Genomic DNA, 27,486 nt, shown 5'->3' with positions numbered 1-27,486 from the left:
AATGCTGGAAAATCTCAGCAGGTCTGGCAGCATCTGTAAGGAGAGAAAAGAGCTGATGTTTCGAGTCCAAATGACCCTTTGTCAAAGCCCTTCCAGGCCATTTCTAGGCCAGTGTTCTATATCTTATCATCTAGTTATCATGTAGTTAACATGTAGTTATCAGATAAAGCACTTAAGAGTTTAACTTCTAAAAATTAAAGATGCCACACTCATTAATTTCACATTCTTGTATGTTCAATTAAGAAATTTACATTAATGAAATAGGCATAAGTACAAGCATACAAACATACAAATTAGGAGCCGGAATAAGCCACTCGGCCCTTTGAGCCTTCTCCGCCATTCAATAAGATCATAGCTGCTGATTGTAACCTTAACTCTACATTCCTGCCTACTACTGATAACTTTTCACTGCCTTGCTTACCAAGAATCTATTTACCTCTGCCTTAAAAATATTCAAGGGTTCTGCTTCCACCGCCTTTTGAAGAAGAGTTCCAAAGACTCTCAACCCTTTGAGATTAAAAAAAACTCCTCATTCCCATCTTAAATGGGCAACACATTTTTAAACAGTGATTCTCCCACAAGAGGAAACATCCATTTCACATTTACTCTGTCAAGTATCCTCAGGATTCTGTGGGCACGATCTTACCTGCCATTCATGCCACATTCCCACTGTAGCAAAGTCTGAGAATTTGGTGGCCAGCCAAATCTCCGTTTCCTGCATCAGGATAGGAAAATTCTGCTGAAGTGAACGAAGGTAAGATTCTGGCCAATATGTTTTAATTAAGTTGCCTCTTCCTCTTCGAAACACCAACATATACAAGTCTAACCTATCCAGTCTTTCCCCATAAGATAATCTGCCCATTTCAGGTATTAGTCTAGTTAAACCTTCTCTGTATTTACATACTTCCTTAAATAAGGAGACCAATACTGTATACAAATAGTGTATAAAGGGTTTATAAAATTCTTAAAAAATAATTTAATATTGCTAATTTCTCCAGCAAGTTTAATTTGCACAATGTGCTAATTTTATGTGTCTAATGCAAGCATTAAATCAGGTGAAAAATCAAGATTTATTTGGGGGAATGAGAGAAGCTAAAAATCCATGGCCCTTTTAGAACATTCCCGGCCCTTGGCCTTATGTCCAAGATTCAGTATTGCCTTTTAAAAGTCATTGCTCCATCCACTCCTTTGTTTAACATTTACTTTCATTTATATAATGTGGCAACACTCTGGTATAAATTTGTGTTCAAAACATGGATCGGAGGACATCATGTTCTCATTTGCATTTTGTTTTGATATGCTTTTTACATATAATTTGAATGAACCTGGACCCACAGAGTGGCAATTGGGAGGTCACTGCAGGAGGTTGGAATGCAACAAACCACATCCATAACCAATTTTCCATCCTCAACAATTTTTCATCCCCTTCTCTTCTGGGGTGGCACAGTGATTAGCACTGCTGCCTCACAGCGCCAGGGACCCAAGTTGAATTCAGGCTTGATCACTGTCTGTGTGGAGTTTGCACTTTTTCTCCGTGTCTGCATGAGTTGCCTTCGGGTGCTCCGGTTTCCTCCCATAGTTCAAAGATGTGCGGGTTAGGTGGATTGGCCAAGCTAAATTGACCTAGTGTCAGGGGGATTAGCAGGGTAAATGTGTGGGATTATGGGAATAGGGCTTGGGTGGGATTGTGGTCGGTGCAGACACGAAGGGCCGAATGGCCTCGTTCTGTACTGTAGGGGTTCTATGATTCTATGATCCTCACCATGTATTGTCAAGATATTGTGGTGAATTATATTGTTATGTCTAAATTCACTAAAAATGAGTTCCACTAATTATTTCTATTGTAAACTAAAAGCTAAAGATTAAAATAAAATTGTACTGTATACACTTTTACTTGTTGGAACTGAATGCTATCAACACCAAATGCCTAAACTTATTGCCATGTTTTTTTTGTGTCAAAGCCAAATAAGTCTTGCTGTGATAAGCATGATTGCACCTCGAAAAGCATTGAAACCACTGCGTAAAGAGAGAAAAAAAATACCCGCACAGACCTTGTCTGATGGAGGCATCAAGCTGCTTATTAACGTTATAGGAGCATATAACATTCCAGTGAGGAAATGTATTACCAGGTAAGAAGTATCCCACCACAGAAGCTCAGGTATTTAAATTTGATTAATCAAATAAACTTGAATAAAAAGCTAGCATCAAGAATGATTGTCATAAGAAAGTCTAGTTTACTTGTGCCTTTTGTGTAAAGAAATCTGTCGTCCTTACACATTCTGGTGTTATGGTTCAGGTTAGAAACTCCAAAGTGTTTTATGAAGCCCACATGAATCATAAGTTTTGCATCTTGAATTTGGCTAGGATAAGCATGATATATTCCACCTCAGGTGTGATTAGAAAGACCCACTAGGAAGCTTTTATCAAACGAAATTTATTTAAGAATATAGTTACCTTCATAGAATCATAGAATCCCTACAGTGCAGAAGGAGGCCATTCGGCCCATCGAGTCTGCACCGACCACAATCCCACCCAGGCCCTACCCCCACATATTTTACCTGCTAATCCCTCTAACCTATGCATCTCAGGACTCTAAGGGGCAATTTTTTTTTTTTTTAACCTGGCCAATCAACCTAACCCGCACATCTTTGGACTGTGGGAGGAAACCGGAGCACCCGGAGGAAACCCACGCAGACACGAGGAGAATGTGCAAACTCCACACAGACAGTGACCCGAGCCAGAAATCGAACCCGGGACCCTGGAGCTGTGAAGCAGCAGTGCTAACCACTGTGCTACCGTGCCGCCTTGTACAGAAAGAAAATTAGCAAGAACTTTTATCAATTACAAACAAAAAATAAAACAACCACTATAATGTATAACCCTTTACAAAAATGTGTTCCAGTCAAACCAAAACCCTATCCTTAGACAAAACCCTTTAAACAGGTTCAATACAGCAAAGTCTACTGCTCATGTGATACTGGAAATTGGGTCCTTTGGCTGAAGTCTGCAGTTCTCTGGATTCACTCCGAACAGTTTGAAGACAAGACAGCTTCACAAAACACCAGAGAGACTCTGGTCCAGGCCCCAACAACAGCAGATTTTCACCCTTCAGGAAAACAAGATCTTGTTTTCTGCTAACCAACAAAATTTTCAAACAGGGAGAGAGGGAAAACACTTCTTTTTAGCTTGCTGTCCTTTCTAAAACTAAAACTCAAACCTGCAGCTCCAAACCGAAAATGAAAATAAAAACTGTCCAAAAACACATGACCGTCCTCCTAACAGTGCAGGATTGTAAAACTAATCCCAGAGTAAACACAAACAACCCCTTTTAAGCCACTTAAGTAGCAATAAAAGGACATTTCCAGTCAAACAGGCAACAATGACATCACTGAAACTGTGAGCTAAGAAACCACTGAAGCTGTGAGAGCTGCAGAAATCATGTTTTTTAAAAAATTCTTAAAGGTACACTAATGTCACACTGGTCAACATGTGATTCCAGATTGACAATTACCCTCTGAAATGGCCCAGTAAACCATCCAATTATATCAAACTGCTACAATAGTGCTTAAGATACAGACTATCCAGCATTGACTTAGACACTGGCTTCAACAAAGGCCTTCATCGTCATTAAGTCAAATTCCTGGAACTCCGTACCTAACAGCACCGAGGATCTGTTTACCCACACAGACTGCAGTTGTTCAAGAAGTCAGCTCCACCTTCTCAAGGGCTGTTTTTTTTTTTAGAAACCCTACAGTACAGAAAGAGGCCATTCGGCCCATCGAGTCTGCACCGACCACAATCCCACCCAGGCCCTACCCCCATATATTTTACCCACTAATCCCTCTAACCTACGCATCCCAGGACACTAAGGGGCAATTTTAGCATGGCCAATTAACCTAACCCGCGCATCTTTGGACTGTGGGAGGAAACCGGAGCACCCGGAGGCTGTTAAGTCAGAATGGGCAATAAGTGCCTTGCCAGGAATGCTAAATTCCATGGATGAATAAAAAAAAGTACACCAAATATCTCTAAGGTTTATAGGAAGTAATTCTTCATGCTAGTCCATGTACTGGTGTATTGTGTTGCTCAGTAATATATTATCCCATGTGCTTATCACTAAATTCAAATTTGTAATTTTTTCCCATTTCTAAAAAATGCAGTTCCTACCACACCAAAGAAATCATTCCATGAATGCATCTTGAGAGTGAGTGTGGAAGAGTGTTGACCATAATGAGCATTACACTTGAATATTATTGCTCAGTAGAGGTCATAGAGATCTATAGCACAGAAAAAGGCCCTTCAGCCCATTGTGTCTGTGCCAGTCAAAGACAAACCACCAAACTTGGTCCAGAGCCTTGCATGCCTTGGCATTGCAAGTGCACATCTAAATACTTCTTAAATGTTGTGAGAATCTCTGCCTCCACCAACCTTTCAGGCAGTGAGTTCCAGACTTCCACCGCCCTTTGCATGAAAAAGTTTTTCCTTACATCCCATCTAAACCTCCTGTCCCTTACCTTAAAACTTTGTCAACCTAGTCATTGATCCCTCCACCAAGGGGAAAAGTTTCTTCCTGTCTACTCTATCAATGACCCTCATAATTTTATACATCTCAACCATGTCCCTTCTCCGTCTCCTCTGCTCCAAGGAAAAGAACCCTGGTCTATCCAATCTCTTTTCATAACTAAAATTCTCCAGCCCGGGCAATATCCTGGTAGATCTCCTCTGCACCCTTTCCAATGCTATCACATCCCATCTATAATGTGGATTCCAGAACTGCACACAATACTCTAGCTGTGACCTAACCAATGTTTTATATAGTTCTAGCATAACCTCCTTGCTCTTAAACTCTATGCCTTGGCTAATAAAGGCAAGTACACCATATACCTCCTTAACCACTTTATCCACCTGTCCTTCTACCTTAAGGGACCAATGTATATGCAAACCAAGATCCCACTGATTCTCGCTGCTTCCCAAGGTCCTGTTGTTCACCATTTATTCCCTTGCCTTATTTGTCCTGCTCAAGTGCATTACCTCATGCTTATCGAATTGAATTCCATTTGCCGCTGATCAGCCCATCTAACTAGCCCATTTATATCCTCCTCTAATCTAAGGTCATCCTCCCCACTATTTACCACCCTACCGATTTTCATGTCATCTGCGAATTTACTGATCAACCCTCCAACATTCAAGTCCAAATCATTTATGTAAATCACAAACAGCATGGACCACAACACTGATCCCTAAGGGACCCCAATGGACATAGTTTTCTAATCTGGAAAACACCTCTCAACCATCTCCCTTTGTTTCTTGCCACTTAGCCATTTCTGGATCCAATTTTCCAAATTTTCTTAGATCCCATGGGCTCTTACCTTGCCCATATAGTTTCCCATGTAGGACCTTATGGCACAGTGGAACAGGTCTTATGGAAAGTGGGTAATGTCTCTTCCTTGACCCAGAAGCTATGAGTTCAAGTCTGATTTCAAGACTCGATAACCAAAGAAAATGCATTAATAACATGGTCAAACAAGTTTGAGCATCAACTTGTAAATCCTTCCAATGTGTGGCAGGCAGAAGGAGCAAGAGAGATTCCTGGTCAGCCATGCATTGGAAAGAAATGGAACCATCTACCATAATTATGCATAGCTCCAGGGTATAACATTCATATAAAAGCGTATGTTGCTGTAGAACCTTGGACTCTTGGGAGAATTGGCTCAGTTAACGGGACAGCTAGTTTGGATCAGATTGGTGCCAACACCATGCAATTCAGTCCCTGTTCTGCCTGCGATGGATTTGGGACCTGCCTCCTCGCGCTACCTTTTTTGGACAACCATAGCCTTCAGGCAGAGAACTTGAGAAGAAAATTATGGATTCAAGAGTGAGAACTCAGGTTTTCGTTTTCCAAGTTGAGATATTGGCCTAGATTTCCTACCCATCTTCACTGATCTTTTGGACATATCTGATGTGGTTTAAAAAAAGCTTGTTTCCCCAACTCTTGATGCACTCACAAAGGGCTTCTTAAATCCAGCAGATAGGTTTCAACTCAAGGCAAAGTTGTGCGGACGTTTTTCTCCTAAATTAGGACAAAATCCCAAAAATATACTTGCATTTAAGTAACATTCAATGGCATCACTGAATCCCCCGTTATCAACATATTGGGGGTTGCCATTGACCAGAAACTGAACTGAAGTAACCATATGAAAAATGTGGCTACAAGAGCAGGTCAGAGGCTTTGAATTTACTTCTCAAGGGCTGTCCACCATCTACAAGATCCAAGTTACTCAGCACTGGATGAGAACAGCTTCAAAACACACTCAACAAGCTCAACACCACCCAGGACAAAGCAGAACCTCTCTTGCTCCTTGATTGGTACCTCATCCACGACTGATGCTAAGTAGCAGCGGTGCATACCATCTACAAGATGCACTGCAGGAACTCACCAAGCCTCTTTCATCAGCACCTTTCAAAGATGTGACCTCTACTACCTAGGGCAAGGACAGAAGTTGCCTGGGAAGACCACCAATTGCAAGTTCCTTTCCAAGCCACACACCATCCTGATTTGGAATTATATTGTTATTCCTTCACTGTTGCTGATTCAAAATCATGGAACTTCTTCCCAAACAGCAGCATAGGTGTACCTACAATATATGGACTGGAGCGATTCAAGGAGCTCACCTTCAGAAGGGCAGTTAGGAATGGGCAGGCTGAGCCAGTGATGCATACATTCCTTGAACAAATAAAAAAAAATTAATGCTGTCAAACATTCTAATGTTTCTCATTGAAGTAGAATGAGACAAAAATTGGCAGAACTAAAGCACCAGCAATTTGGCCAAAGAGGGTTTTAAATGGATTTTAAAGGAAGAGAAGAAGGTGGCGGATTGGCTGCTTAAAAGAGCTACTGTTATTTATATTTACTGAGTAATTTTCATTTGGCAAATTTGAACAAAATAAACTATTTCCCACAACCAAAGAGTGGTCAAGAAGCCTCGGAACAGTCGGGATTGGAGACAGATGACAGAAATACTACTTGTGCTTTCAAATTAAGGTCAGGTTTTTCCAGCCTTCCCTGTCGCTGGGATCTTTCACTCCTGCCAAAAGTCAATAAACCTTTGTGTACCACCACAGCTAGACCAGAAAATCCTGGCTCTTTTTTTAAAGTATGCATTAATCACTAAACCAGGCAATAGCTTCTACAGTGGCTAAATGGAGCTCTCTCAGCCTTCTGCTGAATTTTGTCTGGGGGCGGTATTCAAGGATGTGAGTCACTGATTGGGTCCACCACAGCTGCAGTCCAAGTTTCCTACAAGGTCCCACTTGTGCCGATTTGCTGCACAAATCGTGCTGCGCATTTGGCCAGCGCAGAAACGGTTGAGGAGTGTCCAGTGTTGGTGTGGCAGGTTGAAGTCAGGTAAGCGGGCTGTGGGATCTGGGATCAGGAAGAGGTTTTTAGTGGTAGCGTGTTGGTTCCATTCCTGTTGCCATAGACCCTCTGCTCTTATTCCTTGATACGGTGGTCTTAGCCATACCGGCTGGTGTGATAGGAGGCAAACAGCAGGTGGATTGTTAAGGTCACTGTGCAGCAGTAAGCTTGGGTTGATGTAAACCTTCTCTAGGAGCTTTCTAGTTGCAATCTCCCTCCTTATGTGAGGGGGCAAGATGTTTCTCAGGACTGGGAGCCAGTGGAGTTGAGTTGATTTGAGATGATATGCATTGGTTGTGTGGAGCTGGGTATCTACAAGACTGGTGTGGGATGAGTGGCATTATACTGGTACACAACGCTCTGCAGTCGAGTAGATGATGACAAGAGTTGACGTCCTTAAGGTTTGAGCATCTGCATCCCATGAAGAGCCAGCAAGAGGCATAAGAGGAGATAAATCATCAGAGTACCAACTGATCCTGGAGTGACTGAGGGTAGAGGCAGGTGAGGCCAGTAAGAAAGGAACTACACTTTGGGGAAAGAGATTTTGCTTCTCATCCACTGGCTGAAATTCCCTACTGCTGCCAGATGATGCTGCTCCAATGTAGATCCAGTCTTGTCCCGCAATCTCAGCTGTTGCTCATTTCCTTCTCCACTAATTTTATCTGTTTAAATGCAGCAGGTCTAATAGTATCCCAGCAAACAACCTTCAAAGGCTTCAAATAATTCATAAAGATAAAATCAGTGAAAGAAGTCAGTAGCAGGAGGCATAAGTTGTATTTTTAATTTGCACAATCATTAAAATTGGTAACAACACCATAAATATATTCATGCCAACTCTGACATTCGTATGCATTAAACATGGAAGGACCTCTGTCAATTGTAATTTTCACATCAGCTTTCAAAACCTGACAGTTAATCTGACAGTTGGGGGTTGGTCATCACAATTTTATACACGCAGTCACAAGCAGAGCAGAAGGAGGTAGGAAAGAAAAGAGTTTTACAACTAGGAATAACTTGATGCTAAAAAAATCCTGAAGATATGGATATTAATTCACATGAATGCCAGAGTCCAGTGAGGATTCCTTCGTGCAGGAATTAAAGTTCAGGTGGGTTTGGTTGGCTGAAAGCAGGAAAGCAAAATTTCTTCCAAGTTGGTGATGGTGCAGCAAGATAAAGTTGCTATACAGACACTTGGTCCACTTTAACAGCAATGGCAGGAATCTTCCAGACAACCAAACTTCAAGGAGGTTTAGATTTGAGACAGACTTTGTTGTGAGCCTGGAGTCCAGCTTTGGTGTTAACAGGCAGGATGTTAACAGCAGACTGCCTTGGGAGTCCAAAAATGTAACATTAAAACTTTCCAAAGACCAAAGGAACTTAGTAATATTACCCATTAGTGAGTCAGTTCCAGGTTATCAACCAATTTCTTGCCTCTGATCAAAATCCTTTGTTCACCTGAGGAGATGGATGGTGGCTATTCGTGCCTCTGCAGGTATAACAAGTTTCAATGGCTCTTTCTCTCTCAATTTATCAGTCGAGGCTCGAGAGACAGAACACCTGCTGTTCCCTTAGAATCATAGAATCCCTACAGTGCTGAAGGAGGCTATTCAGCCCATCGAGCCTGCACCGACAACAATTCCACCCAGGCCCTATTTCTGTAACCCCATGCATTTACCATGCTGGTCCCCCTGACACTAAGGGGCAATTTGGCATGGCCAGTCAACCTAGCCCACACACATTTGTTTCATTGATTGTAAGGGTCCACACACTAATATGTGTGCGATTCCACAAGCGGGTGGATTGAACTTTGTCCTGTAATTACTGTACAAAGTTTCCAAAACTGTGGCCAACTTGCAAATCATGTGACCTACAGCAGCCATGTCTTTGGTCTAGTAAGGTCCATTTTAAATAAATAGAGCATAATTGTCCTGATGAATTCAGGATGAAAAGCTTCAAAACCATTAAACAGTTTATGATCTCTTTCATGTTTTATGCCATTAGCAAGACCTCTATTAAAAATGCATGAACAGATTTCTTTCTAACCTACATTAGATGGCCCATCAATCAAAGTTAACCAGCAGTGTTATTTTTTGAAACTCTTACTGTTGGCTTTTTTCATTTTGAAAGAGCAGGTGATATAAAAAACTTTATACATTAAAGATATCCCGCAAGATCATTTACTCCATCAATTCTGGACTGCTGCATTGTGGGTAAAGGCCAAATGGGCTCTGTTTGAACCCAGCACTATGTCCAAGTGGCCCTGCTGAGATTGGGTTTCTGTAACCCCCACCCCTACCCTCTACTGGAAATAATTTGATTTTGAAAATTGAAGTCTTTGCATCCGGGTCCCCACCCACCATTTTTAAATATCCACAGAGCCTTCTGAACTCTGAAAACTCAGCTGTTTGTCACTGAGATAAATATTCACAAAATAGATTAGTTACTTTAACTGGAAGATATTTGTTTTGTGCAATTGCAGTTAGCTCAGCTTATATACATCCTGAGACATGTTATTAGAATGTAAATGAAACAAATGTTGTTGTAAGTTGTTTTGTATGTTCTGTTGCTGAACGTGTAAAATTTTAGACAAAAAAATCAGTATATATTGTGGAATTATTTCATTCTTAGGCCACATCAATTGCATACTCTACTGTCCCCTACACCTGGTATGACCAGCAATGTACATTTCAGGAAATCTGAAGGTGAAGAGGATCCTTTTAATCAGGTATAAAAAATTTGCTCTCAGTCAAGTGTTACAACTTTAGTTTCCTTTTAAAATTACATCTAAATAAAAAAAAGTTAATACCATTAACAAATATTAATGGGATTAATAAAATAATAAAATTATACAATGCTTTTTACGTTGTATATTTTACATCACCACATATAGTGCCTTTTACTATCTTAGAACATCCTGAAGCAATCTTAAAATGCCGACTCAATAGAATTGCTCTTTTTTGTGATATTCTTTAAAAAGATTGAGGTTGATAATGTGATGCTTCACCTTTGCCAATCATACATATTAGGTGCAGGAAATCTGCATTTTCTGGTGGGGGTGACTGAGGCCTTCTGTCCTCCAGTTGCACAAAGCACTGAATAATACAATGGAGGAGCTCAAGAGTTGCAATGCAGGAATGCAAGTAAGACATCAAGTAATAATATCAATTAGTCTCTTGGTAGTTCAGAATTTGCGTGTTGCTGATAAAAATGACAGAGGGCAGGATTCTCTGGTTTCGTTTGTCCTGCCATGGCTGCCAACTGGAACGGAGAATTTGGCTCTTAACCAAAACCCCATTCACTGCAGCAGGACCAGAGAATCCCAGCTGCAAGCAATTTCAGAGAATGGTTTTGAAGCTTTTCATCCTGAATTCATTAGGACAATCACAAGAATACCAAATTTCAAAGGGAAAAACAAATCTATGTTGCATGAGAAAAGGGTGGTGATTGGTTGGCGAGTGGACTCTGATTAGTCAAGGCATTATTAACCTAGGAGTGGGATTTTCCAGACCCCCCCTCCCCCCACCTCCCATGGCATGTTTTCTGGGGGTGGACTTTGCTCGCCATTGGCTGCCAGTGGGATCTTCTTGTCCTCCCGATGCCTATGGAATTTTGCGTGGCTTTCCAGTTCCACTGCTAGAAAACCCACAATGGGGTGTGGGGGTGTGGCAGGGGGGTGTGGTCGCCTTTGGAGAGACCGGAATATTGCACCTGCGGGAAGGACTGGAAAATTTTGCCCTAGACTGTTGTTTAACAACCACGGGCCACCCTGGGTTAGAAAGAACTTTTAAATTTTGTTTTAAGCTGGACCAAGCTGAAAAGGACCAGGAAGCTGCAAAAAACAAACAGCCCAAAAGAAAGAAAAAGGTCCAAAAACCAGGGAGTTAGGACAAAAAGTATGTTTCAGGAAGACAGTTAAGTCAAAGGAACGAAAAACAAGAGGTTGAACATGGTACTGTTCAGGAGAATTCAAGTGAAAATCAGAGGAAGTGCTCTGAGTTAAACAGACAACTCAAAAACTAGATTTAAAGTCAGCTAGTGAAGAAGCCAAACCTCTCCAGTAAATCAAAGGTTTGGTGACATCCTGTGAAATAATACAGTTTGTGAAACATTAGTGTTCTTTGGCATGTCTGGTTACCTTAGAGATTGTTTGGAAACTTGAATGCACGTGGCAATCCAAGGCAGTAGAATGCTGAAGGAAGAGTTTGAAATCCTGGAAGTGAATCCTTGGTAAGGCATCCAAGAGGAAGTGTTGGTTGGAAGAAGATTCCAAGGCATGATTTTTCGAGAGGGGAGTTTAGAAACACTTGTATTGAAATCAGAGTTCCAGTGAGACCAGTTGGCTCACAGTATGATTAATATCTAGGGGAATTTGATGAAAAATCCACTGGAGTTGTATTGGGTGACGTCTGCCATTTGGTTTCAGAGTGTGGTGTGTTTGACCACAATTTGCCTTTTGGTTTACATGGACTGTGTACATACTGAGAATAATAAGATACATTTTGTAACTTGTGTTATCTGTGAAGATATAGGTAGAGTAAAGGACTATTGTATTACAGTCAATCTTTTCATGTTTAATAAATGCTTTTACTAGAAGCTAATTGGCAGTCCTGTGACTGTTCATCCTTGCCTCTAAATAAAAAATAAAAGTTATGGGCTATTGAGCCAATGTTCCATTCTGGGACCTTACTATCCAGCAGTAACATCAGCTGAGGTCGTAACATTGGTAGAAAGATTCAAAGGGAGATGAGAAAATGTTTTTCACCAGAGGTTTGTGGGGGTCTGGAATTCAATGCCTAAAGGGTAGTAGAGGCAGAAACCCTCAACTCATTTAAAAGGTGTCGGGACATTCACCTCAAGTTCGGTCACCTGCAGGGCTACAGATCAAATGCTACAAAATGGGATGAAGCTGGGTGGCTCATTATTCAACCATTGTAGACACAATGGACCATGTGGCCTCTTCCTGTGCCATAAACATTCTATAATTATAACCACTTTGGTGCATTCTCCATGCCAACATGTTAAACAATCAGAGTTCACTTGCCAACCAATCAGCAATCAGATAAGCAAGGCTAACCCATTAAAGATGATTGCAACCTGATAGATTGTACATAGCCTTACTTGATTAAGGGCAAATATTGGTACAGTTCAATAAGAGAACCATATAATAGGACCTGGCCATTGGCCACATTATGTCCATCTTGAAGCATGCAACTTTCAGATAACTGCTGCCTGCTTGGTATTTGTTTCTTGCCATATTTCATTGACTGCATGACATGCCAACAATGCAGAGTGTAGTGCTAAAATGTGGGAATGTGTGCATATGGAAAGTAGTTTGCCAGAATCTTTAAAGCTACTGCTGGCCTCTTTAGAAGTTTGGCTGATCAGAAACTTTGCCAGGAAACTATTGATGGTAGTTTTTCTGTATACACTCACTTTATTTATGGTTTCTGTGACTGATGACCATTGAATAGAATTTTTGTTTTGGTTAACCTTGATTTCATTCTCTTGTACCTACATTTTATCAATGTTATTTTTGTTTAATCTAGTTTGGGTGAACCATCAATAAATTAAATTTTAGTTGTATTGTCCCTTTCTGCCTGTGCACTCTTTATCTACGGTGTGGCCACCTCACTGTACATGCTATCCATGAAGATGCTTGTGGATGCTCCACGGTTATTCCAGCCACTGCTCCAGATCTGAAATGTGGACTTTGAGAAGCTGCAGCTAGAGATACAGTGGTCATCATGGACACTGGAAGTTTCCCTGACTTCCCACATCGCATTCCATGTGGTCAATCTTCCCTCCCATGACTTACCCTTGAATCATTCCCTTTATGTTTACTTCCTCTGGTTAAGCTCCTTACCTTACCTTCTTATAATTTAAATACTACTTAATCTAAACTAAAGACCAAATTTTACTTTAAACACTGCACAGTAAAAATACTCATCCGGTCCTACTAACCAAGGCTGCTCAGTTCCTCTTGCGCTGACTCCCAGTCCCAGTCTTATGTTTCCTCTGTTATGTCACTCTTGGATGCCTTGAGAAATCACCCCTTCCTTGCATTTTCTATTGTATTTTTATTTTACTCACCTACTCTACCAGCTTCTTTGGTGGCCTGTTTCAAGGTTCTCCTCTCCTGCTGTAGATGCTATTAGCAGCTCATCCCAGGGTCCTCCTCTTGCCCTCACCTCCAGGTGCTGTTAGCAGCTTGTCCAGGGTCCTCCACTCGCACTAAGGTTACAGCTAGTTCTGAGCACAAGTCTTGAATACTATTGCTATATTACTGGCTCCCAAAAATCCTCTCACATGCTATCAAATAAGAGTGTTTTTGTTCACAATCTTGTTCTGTGCCTGATATATAATGAGAATTTCTTGGTAATCCTTATGTTCAGAATTTCATTGTTTTAAAAGTGTTTGCTGCCCTTGTCGACGACATCTTTTGATGACTCCACTGTTGCTACATTATCAGACTTCTAATATGTCATCCAATACTTGAGCAGAAATTTCTTCCAAATTAATATTGGGAAGACTGAAGCCATTGTTATCAGACCCCGCACCAAACTTTGTTCTCTAGCTACCTACTCCATTCCTCTCCCTGGCAATCATCTGATTTAAGCCAATCTTTTCACAACCTTGGTATTACATTTTGCCTAGGCCATCTATTTCCAACTCTATAACATCCCCTAATTTTGCCCCGTCCCAGCTCATCTGCTGCTGAAATCTTCATCCATGCATTTCTTACATCTAGACTTGACCATTCCAACACACTCCTGACTGGTCTCCCACATTTCACTTTCTGTAAACTTGAGGTCATCCAAAACTCTGCTGCCTGTGTTGTAACTCGCAGCATGTTCAATTCGCCTTTTACCCATATCCTCGCTGACCTACATTGGCTCCTTGTCAAACGACATCATGATTTTAAAATTCTCACTTGTTTTTAAATCCCTTCATGGTCTTACACCACTCTTCCATCCCCGCCCCCTCCCCACCCTGTTGTCTTTGTAATCTCCTTCAGCCCTATAAGCCTTTGAGATAACTGTACTACTCTAGTTATGGCATCTTATGCATCCATGATTTTAATTGTTCCACCATTATATCTTCATTTGTCTAGGCCCAAACTCTGGCATACTTGCCCCACATGTCTCTATCTCTCTCATTTGTTTGTTTTCTTTAAAATGACCAAACTTCGGATCCTCTGACATATTTTCTCTTGTGAAGTACCTTGGAATATTTTATTACATTAAAGGCACTGTATATGAGTTGTTGTTTGGATGAAGTTTCCATTCACCAAAAGATATAACTAACTTTGCAAAACTATGATTGGGAAAATATCAGTGCACTTACGTTTGGAGAGAATGGTGAAAGTATCTAATAATAAATAAATTATATTTTTATCTTGCATAGGTTCAAGTACAACCTTTTGTAGAAGTTACCTTCCAGCAAACCATGTATCAGACAAGCATTGCTGATGGAACCCAGCCATGTTGGAATGAAAAACTTGAAATAGAATTCAAGTAATTTGCTTAAAATAGTTTATTCTGTACACTTAAGGTGACTTATAAATAGTAACCTTTAAATGGCATATATTTTTTCATATCCTTTTGAAATTCTACTCCAATCATTCATAATAAAGTTGCATCTATCATTAGTTTTTAATCTGAAAAGGGATGACCTAATGAAATGTAATTGCAATTATAAATTGAACATTTGTAACCCGTAGCATGATAAACATCAAAGTCATTTTCAAATAAGCAGAGACTTTGCCATGAGGTTATAAATTATTTTACCCTGTTGATTTTACAAATTCATGTTGTAATGTGATATATATCATCAAACTTAGATTGTGTTGTATTTATCTTTAAAAAACAAGGACTACACAACTTTGTTTTAAATATTGCTATGAGTGCGATTTGAAGTGCTGTCTCATAATAAAATCAGTGGAGAAAATGGCTAAGACCCCCCTAGTATATCTCCTAGAAGTTGGTTACTAAGTACCAAACAGAGATGTCACAAATAGGATAACTACTTGATGCTTTTCCCAAAGGAAGTGTGAAATGAAAGAATAAATGTTAAAAGTTTAAAGTTTATTTATTAGTGTCACAAGTAGGCTTACATTAACACGGCAATGAAGTTACTGTAAAAATCCTCCAGTTGCCACACTCCGGCACCTGTTCGGGTACACTGAGGGAGACTTTAGCATGGCCAATGCACCGAACCAGCACGTCTTTCTGACTGTGGGAGGAAACCGGAGCACCCAGAGGAAACCCACACAAACATGGGGAGAACGTGCAGACTCTGCACAGACAGTGACCCAAGCCAGGAATTGAACCTGGGTATCTGGCGCTGTGAGGCAGCAGTGCTAGCCACTGTGCCGCCCTAGATCATAGATCTTAGAATCATAGATCTTATCCCTACAGAAGGAGGCCATTTGGCCTGTTGAGCCTGCACTGACAACAATCCCACCCTATCCCCATAACCCCACATATCTACCGTGCTAATCCTGCCAAAATTAGGGTCAATTTAGCATGGCCAATCAACATAACCCGCACATCTTTGGACTGTGGGAGGAAACCGGAGCACCCAGAGGAAACCCACACAAACATGGGGAGAACGTGCAGACTCTGCACAGACAGTGACCCAAGCCAGGAATTGAACACGGGTCCCTGGCGCTGTGAGGCAGCAGTGCTAACCACTGTGCCACCGTGCCGCCCAGTGACACAAAGACCTTTTAAAAAATGGAATATGCAGCTACTGTAATTTTAATCATCATGTATTTGCAAGAAATTATATAGCTCTTTAATTAAGTCTAATTCCTTTGAAAACATTTAACCATATTTCTTTGATTATAGATCACCTAATGGAGATTACAACAGTTCGGCCTTATGCAAAATGAAAGACAAAATATTAATTAATGTATATGATAACATAAATGTTTCTAGCCCAGAGGTAATTCAATACAATTTAAATAATATGTTGACTGCATTGCCTTATTATTAATTGTTCTTGTATTTTAATTTATTTAAAATAACTTCATTTCTGGCTGATCTCCAGGAGTGGAAGTAGAACTGGTGGGTTCTAAACATTTTATGGTCTGAAAGCATATAAATGTTCCCTGTGGATCATTGTTGGTCCTTACATTTCTCAATATAAATAAAAGATAGATCAGTTATAAAGGCCAGAATATTAAAATTAGCTGAAAAAAGAATAGGCAGTGTGGTTAACTGTGAAGACTGTAGATAACTTTTTCATAAGGTTAGTAGATTGGTGAGAGAAAATTTTGTGCACAGCAATGTGAGGTGATACATTTTGGTAGATGTAAAAAGAATTAACATGTTAAAACAAAACTTTAAAATTGTGAAGACAAATTAATAAAACTATATAAGATATATGGGAGTTCTAGGGTTTATAAATAGAAGCATAGAAATTGAAATCTGTGCTATTTTTGGTGAGATATCAGTGTTATGCTGGAGCACATTTCATGGGTGGGATTTTGGAGAGGGAACTATTTTTGCCACTTTGAAACCTTGTTTTCAGTCATCTAAAATTCCAGATCAGAAAATAAGGAAATAATTGGTAATTTATTTTAATAACTTCCAGCATTACATTTTCCCAGTCTTTATGCCAACTACAATGATTTTATACTATTTTGTCTTCTTTACCGAAATATCACATCAATTAACTAAACCTAATGACACCTCACAAGCTCATTGAATTATAGAAGTAATACAAAGTGTAGTACCAAATAAAATAAGAATATTGGACATCTAATCGCTATCTTTTCATTTACTCGCCAGACTTGGCTTTCCATTATCTATCCAGGTGCGTTTCATGCACGTGTGTCTATTTTCCAGGGAGTATGCTATATTCTCAGCAGATCCCTGGAATCTTTGTGGGACACCCCATGCTGAAGGGATAGCTTGTCAGGGATAAAGAATATCCCCTCAGGTCATGGCTGATGACGCTAGTGCAGGGGCCACAGACCACAGTGAGGAGAAGGTACAATGAGGCTCACAATGCCACCTGATCTGTCATTAAGCGGTACAGCGGCCTTTTAAAGATATGATTCTGCTGCCTTGATAGGTCTGGTGGGGCCCTCCAATACAGAGGGTCTCCGACATTGTGGTGGTCTGCTGTGCCCGACACAACCTGGTTCTGTAGGGGCCGATAACCTTCCGGAGGATGACGCTGAAAAGCTGTGCGGTCCTTAGACAAAGAGGACATGCAGGAGGGCATTGAGGAAGAGTCCACTGAGGATCCAGAGGCAGAAGGCCAGGGAGGTGGGTGTGCATGGGCAGAAGGGCTAGAGATGCCCTCATTGCCTCCTGCTTCATCGAGGAGGACTACCTTGCTGTCCGACAGTGTGACCCCCCCCAAGGACGTCATAATCCCCCCCCCCCCCCAAAGACGTCATGACCCCTCTGCAACCTGGGAATGAAGTTGACTGAGATACTGAACACCAGGGCGCTGGGGCTGGAGAGTCCTTGAGTGCCTGCTACCTGGTCAATGCAGGAGAGTGATGACAATTCTCAGTGAGGAATGCTCTATGATGCTCCTCAGCTACTGCTTATGACTGACTCCTGTCTGTCTGCTGCCAGCACGCTGACTCCCCAGCTCATGTCTGAGTGAGGTTCTGCACTACATTTCTTTGCTCTAGAGGGGCATTAGGGGGGAGAATCTAGGATTCACTGAATTATATCTGAGTCCTATCCCCACAAATAAAACATCCGCACTGAGAGAGCCTAACCTACTGGTGACATTGAGGACTGCTGAGAAACTTTTGTCCCAATGGGAAGAAACACCATAGCACTAGGAAGAGGGTTAAATATTGTGAGGCGTTAAGATGGTGAACAACAATAATATTTAATTCAGTAACATTTCCAAATTTAACAAGTGACAATACCCCCCAATTACCTGTACATAACTTCAGCTGTGTACCTTTCACCACATCCAGGTGTGTTCCCAGAAAGCACATCAGAGGTGCAGGCAGCCTGCTGCCTTCCACGCCCTGTTGCCTGAGGTGCTCTTGGAGGATGTCCTCTAGAGGGCCCCATAAAACTTTTGGGTGGCACTGGTGTGGTAGAGTCACCGTCTTCTGCCCCCTGTTCTGTGGTATGGTGGTCACCACTGAGGAAGATACCGTCTATGGACCCCTGAAGATCGTGGGCCCCTTTTTCCACATTTTCATGGGAAATGGCCAGTTCTATGGCTCCTTTGAGGTCCAGAGTTGGTTCAGTCAGTAGCTTCCTTTGGGTCACAATATTATTAATTCCACACACTAAACAATCCCTTTATTTCCGTAATCCCACCAAGAATTCAGTGACTGGTTCCCCAGGGAGTCTATTTGCCGTGTTTAATCTGTAGCATTGCAATATATAATGGATGGTTTAGGTCATAGTGGTCCAATACAATATCTACCAATTTGTCAAAAGATTTTGCATCTCGGGCAGCCGGGTTGGTTAAAATTTTAATGATGCTGAAAGTCGGGGTCCCACAAGCGGTTGGAAGGATGACTTTTTGACAGTTGTTCCCTTCTATTCCATTTGCCCGGAACATCTGATTCTTTTGGCATACAGGGGGCAATCTTCCACACCGCAGCCTAAGTTTCCAGTTTCCCAAACACGGCATTTTCAATATTTCCCTGATACTGTCTTATCGGGTTCATTGAAAGGCAAGGCTATCAGAAACATTTCTTGTTCCATATTGCCAATGTAATGACTCACAAAGCCCGACTGGAGAGGAACATAGTTTATTACAGAATGCAATGTGGAATAACTTCTGAGGGGCTGGAGTCCCTTCACCAGAACTGATTTATTTACAATGTTTTGCAATACTCAGGCAGGTACTTCCCGGTACAGAGTATTCACCCCGAGTGCCAGGTGACCCGGACACTCCACATTATGGGTGGGATTCTCCCATCAAAATTTGAAGTGCCAAATTTGTGTAAAAACTGGAATAAATCCCGCTGGTTTTTTTCAGCGATATTTTCAAAATGAATCTCTCACACTCTGTGTCACAGAGTGCACTTACGGGAATCTCGTGAAAAATCAGGGGCAGGACCTATTCCCACTGGAGAGGCTGGCAGCATAGCGCTGAAAGGGCCACTGCATATGCGGCAATCTGTCAGAGCAGAGATTGGCGCGTGCACAGTAGCCCTGCCGGCCTCCCAATCACTGACCCCCCCCCACCCCCGTGCCCCCGCCAGCCTGCCTCGATCTCCACCCCCTCCCACCCCCCGCAGTTGTGAACACCTGATCCACCCTCCCCACCACACTGGCAGCCCCGACCACCCCCTTGCCCCACAGTACTGACCCCGCCCAGCAAGCTGACTTCCCCACCCCAATAGCCAGCCCCAATCACTGGCCTCCCTCCCTCCTTCTGTCACCAAGCCCAAGTGCAGAGTGGCAACGGGACCCCCCCCCCCACTTCCCAACAGAGGCCCCGTCCCTCTGGCCCTGCCCGGTGGGCATTCTCACTTTGCCCCTCGCACAGTACCAGGGGCCAGGCTGGAACTGCCAAGATGGCAATGTCCAGGAAGCAGCTCCTTATCCCTGACCTTCTGTGGGCCTCCATGGCCCCCCTTTTCCTCCAATGAGGGTGTGACACCCAGCGGGGAGCCCGCTACATGGCCTCCACTTGAGTTTCCCAGCCCACTGAGCTGCTAAAGTAGCTCTATTAGGGAGGAGCTCATATTCCAGCATGTTCAACTCATGGACCTTGTTGAACTCATTACACCCCTCCCCCTCTAGGTCTGAGGTGGGTTGACTGCCTTGCAAGCCTTTTCGGCATTTCAATGCTGGGTCTGGTTCCTCCTGCTCAGTGTTGGAAGTGGGCAGAGTGTAATGGACTGGAACTTGCCTCTTCCAACGTGAGTGTTGCAGCCTGAGGCCACTCTCTTTATCGGGCGGCAAGGGGATTGAGGCAGCCAAGGCTGCCGTGTCCATTTTGACTCAGTTTACCATAGGCAGAGATGGAGAGCAGTAGTTGGAGGGTTCTGGAATTCTTTCCCGAGTTACCGATGTGCTTTATATTGACTGTTGCGGCACGGCCTGATGTTTCACGGCTTTTAGATGATCGAGGTGTTTCCATAAGATGACATCTGCCACATGGACTTTATTGGAAACTGGTCCTGTTTCGACTCGACCGTACCTTTTAACCATGTGGGGCCATTGCCATGATTTTTCAATCACACCCTATCGCCTGCGTTTACGTATCTCCCCTGGACCGTGTTGTTGTGCCCACTCACCTGGGGCTATACTGGTCGTTGCATGGGGGTGTTGTCTTGTAGTTAAAATATTGAAATGGAATATGAACAACTTAATGTCCAAGGAGGCTGTGGATTGTTTCTTTAGGGCCCTATTTTACCATTTTAATTCTAAGTGCTGAGCGGACTTGAAACTGGGAGTATTTCAGATCCGACTTTTAGACCCGTTCTCAGGTGCCCCCATACGTGCTCTGCCTGAAGAAATAGCAGCGATTCTGAATCCGCATACACAGTTTAAAAAAAAGACAAATGCTTCCCTGCCACATTGCTCCCGGGCTGGATAATGACTCCCCCCTGGCCCCCACAGACATTGCCCACCCACAACATTACTGTTCCCCTTATCTCCCCACTGCCCAGACAGATCGCAGCCCCCTGCCCCCCCTTCCCCCCCACCGATCACACGCAGACTGGCAGCTGACCCCTCTGCCCCCATCTCCCTCCCCCCAACCAGAGAGCCGTCTGACCTGCCTCCCTCCCTCCACCCACCAGAGAGCCATCTGACCCCCACCTCCCACTGATCTGAGTCAGAGAGCTGCCAGAAACTCAGAACTTACCTCCTCAGAAGCTGGAGCGCCCGAATCCGACCTTTGCGGACCATGTCTGTTTCGCACCAAATCTGGTGGGGCGAAAGCGGTGGTAAAGGGGGAAATGCCCCCTTTAAGTTTGGGCGTGCAGCCCATTAAGTCAATTTAAATGCATGCAAATGCATTTAAATTGACATCGCGGTCCCAATGGTGGTAAAGGGGGAATGGGCGCGGAGGTGGGCGCAGATCGTGCCACTCGCCTCACGCCCGACTTTACCAAGTTTTCGCGCCTGAAAACGGCGCAGCTTGATGGTAAATTTCGGCCCTTAGTATCAGGGGGATTAGTAGGGTAAATACTTGGGGTTAGGGGGAGAGGGCTTGAGTTGGATTGTTGTCGGTGTAGGCTTGATGGGCCAAATGGCTTCCTTCAGCACAATAGGGATTCTATGAAATTCTTGGCTAGTGAAAGACAGTCCATTGTCAGAAATCGGCACCTCCAGGATCCTGTGTATCAAGAAAGAGGCGCAAAGTTTTTCTACTGTCATCCTTTTCTACTGTCGACAAATTCACCGTGTGTATGTTCATCCATTTTGAGTGGGCATCTAGCATTACCAGGAACAATGACCTTATGAATAGACCAGCAGTCTATTCAACATTTAGCTACATCCTTGGCCTTCCTGGCCATTCCCAAGGGTGCAGAGGAGCTGCTGGTGCTCGCTTCTGCCCTTGTTGGTATTGCTGACACTGACCCACGCACGCAGCTAAGTCTGCATCCAGACATAGCTCCTTGCGAGCATTTTTATTTTTGTCACTCCTGGGTGGCCATGGTGAAGTTTGGCCAGGATGGGCCAATGCCCTTGGTTCAGGATGACAACTCTGGGGCCCTGTAGGAGTTTGGCCTCCTTGGTCAGCTGTTCGCTCCGGCTTCAGTATAGATGAAGTTCTGGTTGTAATGGTCTTTTTGTTTCTCCTGTCAGCTGCTTTAATTTCACAAGGATTGGGTCTTTTCGCGTCCATAGCTGAATATTCTTTGTTATCACTGGGAGTGTTTCCAAAAAAAATCATCATCACCGTCTCTTCCATTGGAGCTACCACCAGTTGGATGTCTGCTAATGGTAGTCGGCTCAATGGCTACTCGGCCTCCTGAATAGTGTTCCAATCGATAATTATAAGTGGCCAGTCACAAAGCCCATCACTGGGTTCGGGCCAATGCTATTGGTGGCATCTCTTTGTCTTCCTTTAGCAGTTCTAGTGGTGGCTTGTGGTCCATGATAATGACAAATCTTTGCCCATAAATAGGTACTGGTAGAATTTTTTAACTCCGAATATCACTGCCGATCCTTCTTTTTCAACGTGGCCGTATTTGCAAGCCCTGATAGCCAAGGTCCAAAGCACATACACAATTGGGCATTCATCACTGTTTGGCCACCTATGTGCCAAACCGCCCCAATTCCATACGGGGACACATCGCAGGTCAGCAGTAGTTCATTCCTGGGATCGTCATGTGCCAGAACATTTGACAAGGAAAACTGTTGTTTTACTTTGCTGAAAGTCAAAGATGGCCTGGAAGTCCACTCCCAAGATTGGTCTTTTTTAAGTAGTTGGTGTAGTGGGGCTAGGATAGAGGCAAGGTTGGGTATAAATTTTCCATAATAGGTTACCAACCCCAGAAATGACCTTAGTTCCTGGATGGACGTGGAAGCCAGGGGCCTTTTATTGCCTTGTCTTCCAACTGGTGAAGACTAGACCTGTCTACTTAGTCCAGATAGGTCACTTGGGAGACCTGGAATACACATTTTTCCCTTCTTAGACGAACACCTGTCTTGGAAAATCAACTCAAGACTTCCTCTATGTTCTCTAGATGTTCCGTATTCATTTTTCCTGTTATGAAAACATCATCTAGATAAATAACCACTTGAGGTAGGCTTTGTAAGATGTTTTCCATTGATGGCTGGAAAATTGCTGCAGGCTGACAATACCCCAAATGGCAATCTTGTGTATTGGAAAAGGCCTTTATGTTTATTAATTGTTGAATATCTCTGGGAGTTCTTGTCCAGCTGTAATTTGCAAGTATGTGTGGCTCATCTCAAGTTTTGAAAACGAGAGTCCTCCAACCAACTTTGCATATAAGTCCTTGATCCGAGGAATCGGATATACATCCAGCTGTGAGAACTTGTTTATTGTCTGTTTAAAATCCCCGCAAAGGTGGACTGATCCATCTGACTTCAGAATTGGTATGAGTGATGCTGCCCATTCCACAAATTGACTAGCTTGATCATGCCTTCATGCTCCGGTGTCCGGATTTCAGTTTCAACTTTTTCCTGTAAGGCAAATGGTACTGGGCAGGCTTTGCAAAATCACAAAATTGCTTCCTGAACAACATGTAAGGTTTTGTTCTTTTAACTTCAGGATATTTAAACAGGACTGCACTAAGGCGGCCATTCTCTAATTGAAAAATGTTGAGCCAATCCAGGTGGATCTCTCGCAACCAATTTCACCTCATTAGTCTTGGCCCTGGGACCTCCATTACAATCATTGGTAACTGAATCAGTTACCTTTCATAGGAGACAGGAACAGATGTTTTATGCACAATATGGTTCCTCTATATATGTTCTCAGTCTTGTTGAGGTCTTGGTTAAACTTAAAGATTGGAGTTCGGAATGAATTTTATGAAACACTGTTTCTCTGATCACCAATATGGCTGCACCTGTATTGACCTCCATTAATACCGCATATTCATTTAACCATACTGTTATCTTAATTGAGTCTGATTTGGACATCACGATGCAGCTTAATTGTTCTAAATAAGGTGTAAGTAGATCTTCCAGGGAGTGCACTCTCCTGGATACTGACCTATGTGTTGTTTTTCTCAATCTACGTCTTGAAGGCTTGCTTTGCTGTTTCGACTCTGCATATCTGGAACAATTGCATTGCATTGCTGGGTGGGATTCTGAAGGGACTTGTAACTGTTTGGTCAAAGCTTGGTTTTGCTTTGATGCTGTACTGTGGGCTTTACGTTTATCTGGATACTTTGAATGAGGCTGTGTGATTGCCTGTGCTCACGTGGTGGTCCACTAACTCAGTTGAACTGGCGTAGGGTGTTCACTTCACTTAGGATACCTTGCAACTCAAATATTCCACTTGCAGCATTTTCCAATGATAAGGCCTGCTGTAGCACCTGTTTAAAATCCAGTTGAGCTTCAGCTAATAGGTATTTTTGAATTGTTATGTTATTAATCCTGCATACCAGAAAGTCTCTAAGCATCTCGTTAAGGGTTAAACCAAATTCACATGCTTTTGCCAGTCATCTTAGCCTAGTTAGGAAAACCCTAACCGATTCTCCTGGCTCTATGATTGTCGAGTAAAATCGATAACATCTCAGAATTAGAGGTGGCTTGGGGTCATAGTATTCTCTAACTAGTTCAGTCAATTCTTGAAAGGTTTTAGTATCCGATGCCTCAGGGAATGTTAATCTCCAAATGCTAAAGTGCCACTGACAACCAGGAGAATTACCCATAGTTTTATGTCTGCTATAGTGTCGTTTGCCTGAAAAAGTGACGCATGCGTTCCACATATTGGGCCCAGTCCTCAACGGCATGGTTGAATGAGTCTGGTCTTCCAAACAAAGGCATGATGCATAAGAATGGCTGATCCCAACTTAGGTCAACTGTTGCGAGCAAGTTCCTTCATGGTCATGCTTTATCTCGTCACCACTGAAATAACTCCTCCAAGACCAGTGTCACTTCACCAAATTTAGATTTATTTACAAAATAAGTAATGCTCAGACAGGTATTTCTTCCGACAGAGTATAAATCTGGAGTGCCAGCAACCCTGACACTCCACATTATGTACACATGTAGGGCTCCCTGATTGGATAAGCCATTACTGCCTTAATCTGGAAGCTCGTATTCTAAGAGGTCCACATCATGGGCCCTCATTAAAGTCATGACATCGTTGAAATCCTCAATAATTCCTACACTTGACTACTCCAATGCAATCCTGTCTGGCCTCTCACATTCTACCCTTATTAAGCTTGAGGCCATCTAGAACTCTGCTACTCATGCACTTGAACCAAGTCGTGTTCATCCAACAGCTCTATGTTTACTGACCGACACAGGCTTGTAGTTAAGCAGTGTCTCAATTTTAAAATGCTCATCCATGTTTTCAAATTCATCCATGTCTTCACCCCTTCCTATCTCTGTAATCATCAACTCTCCGAGATATATTCTTCTAATTCTGGCCTGTTGGACATCTCTGATTTTAATTGCTACACCATTGGTGGATGTGACTTTAGCTGCCGAGACCCCAAACTCTGGAATTCTCTGCCTAAATGTCTCCATCTCTCTTTACTCCTTTACGACGCAGCTTAAAACCTACCTTTTTGGCTAAGCTTTTTGCCACCTGTCCTGCTATTAGCCATATGACTCGGTATCAAATTTGGCTATTGATGCGCGATAAATCACACGGGAGGCTGGATGTACCCGGGAAATAAAGGCTTTTATTACCAACAATAACGGAGCTACTATATACAATATACAATCCCAGACTAAAGGGTCACCAGGCAGAGCAGTGACCTTTATACCTCTCCCGGAAGGCGGAGCCAACTGGAGTGTACCATAGGACTATATTACCAGGTAGAACAGCCCAACCCTAACCCCAACAGTAACATATCTACAGACTCATAGTGCTGGCCAAACCATGGCTCAGCACTCCTGGTGGTAACCAACAATGGTTCACCACAGCTATATCATGTGCGTTTGAAGTACCTTGGAAGATTTTATTGTTTTAAAGCCTTATAAAGGTGTGTTTTTGAATTTTAAGCACAAATTTCATTCAGTGTAAATTAACTTTCCAGAATCTTTTGTACTAGTTTAAAAAGCATTATATTTATGTTTGCCAACTGCGATTAAATGTATTCCTAGAAGTTTTGTCACAACTTATCCTCGTGCTTGAGCTATTCGTTGGCCAACATATCTATCCTCGTGACGCCCTGGCTTTTTCCACCAATTGGAAAGTGAAAAGACTCATTAACCAAATGGATGATCCATGTCTGTCAGTCAAGCAGAACTCTTTCTCTCCCCCTCCGCCCCCCCAACCACCATTTTTATATCTGGTAAAGAGAAATGTTCAAAGAAAATGACAAAAAATCTATTTTTTAAGTTCCCTATGATTTTTCTCCACGATCTCACGGAGCTGTGTCTTGGGGATTCATCTTTAATTCTTGGAGACTCCAGGCCAATCCTGGAGTTCTGGCAATCTTCATTACATTAAAAAACAGTCTCATCCATGATTGCAATAGTGATTGCAGACTGGAGAGACTTCAGCAGTGCAGTCCCTGGAGTAGCTTAGAATCATTGACTGCAGTTTCTGGATTTCTGCATTATTCTGTGTATGTGCAGACTTCTGAAGTTGCTATCAGTTTCAGTGGAGTAATGATAGTATTCTGCTGATATTTCTTTTGCCATTAATTCCAAGGCAAAATCAGGGCCAGCAAAAATGTGGCTAGTCTGGAATTGGGAAAAAAAGCTTTTGAAAATAAAATGATTTTAAATAGAAGAACGAATCGCATGTAGAATAAATACATGTCAATTCCTTTTTAGTCAACTCACTTTATCAATTCCATTCCATTAAAATTTTTGCCATAAATAAGTTAATAATATTACACTTGAAAACGATTATCTAGATTTTGTGTTATCTGGAATTTCTGGCCTGTTCTGATTTTCATACAATAAACAAACAAGTAATTGAATTACTATCTTAACTCACAGATTGACTGCTTAGAAACTTGCAACCTTAAGCCAAATGTCAAGCATTGGCTGGGATCCATTGCTATTCCATTTAATACAGTGCTCGAACAATCAAAGGTATCAGTATTGGTTACAATTGAATGATTATAAAGTAGCACTTGCCTAAAAATTCTATCTTTGAAAGTGTTGCTTATTTATGTTTATGTTATGGCTAGATCAGTGGTACTTTCAGAATTGAAAGCCCACCAATGCTACTAGGATACACTTGGAAGAAAATAGACACAGGCTCTTGTGAGCAATTTTATGAATTTGGACTTGCTGAAAGCTCACTTTTAACAATCTTTATGACCCTGGATCCTCAGGTTTCTTGTTCAGATAGCGTAAGTCCTCAATTTATTTCAAATTAATTTTCAATTGAGTCTAAAAAAAATGAGTCCATTAAATAGTACTTTAATAATTTTGTGGTAAATGCAAATTGTTGAATTGACTGGGGAGTTTTCTGTGTTTACTTTAACAATGGAACTTTGCAATTACGTC

The 27,486-nt window shown here is 42.3% G+C and overlaps 1 protein-coding gene across 1 annotated transcript in view; it reads left to right on the top strand.

The window, feature by feature from the left end:
• Positions 1 to 27,486, top strand: part of LOC144500237 (protein CC2D2B-like) — a 190,400-nt gene that overhangs the window by 120,993 nt on the left and 41,921 nt on the right. Inside the window, exons 21-27 of the mRNA XM_078222914.1 lie at positions 1,962 to 2,129; positions 10,046 to 10,142; positions 14,822 to 14,931; positions 16,267 to 16,363; positions 22,502 to 22,675; positions 26,971 to 27,066; positions 27,165 to 27,344. Of these exons, the coding sequence (XP_078079040.1) occupies positions 1,962 to 2,129; positions 10,046 to 10,142; positions 14,822 to 14,931; positions 16,267 to 16,363; positions 22,502 to 22,675; positions 26,971 to 27,066; positions 27,165 to 27,344 (922 nt within the window). The remainder of the gene's footprint in view (positions 1 to 1,961; positions 2,130 to 10,045; positions 10,143 to 14,821; positions 14,932 to 16,266; positions 16,364 to 22,501; positions 22,676 to 26,970; positions 27,067 to 27,164; positions 27,345 to 27,486) is intronic.

The sequence above is a fragment of the Mustelus asterias genome, chromosome 11, assembly GCF_964213995.1.
Source record: "Mustelus asterias chromosome 11, sMusAst1.hap1.1, whole genome shotgun sequence".
Classification (NCBI taxonomy): Eukaryota; Metazoa; Chordata; class Chondrichthyes; order Carcharhiniformes; family Triakidae; genus Mustelus; species Mustelus asterias.
Note: the sequence above shows the minus strand (reverse complement) of the source record. Positions and strands in the feature narration are given on the sequence as shown.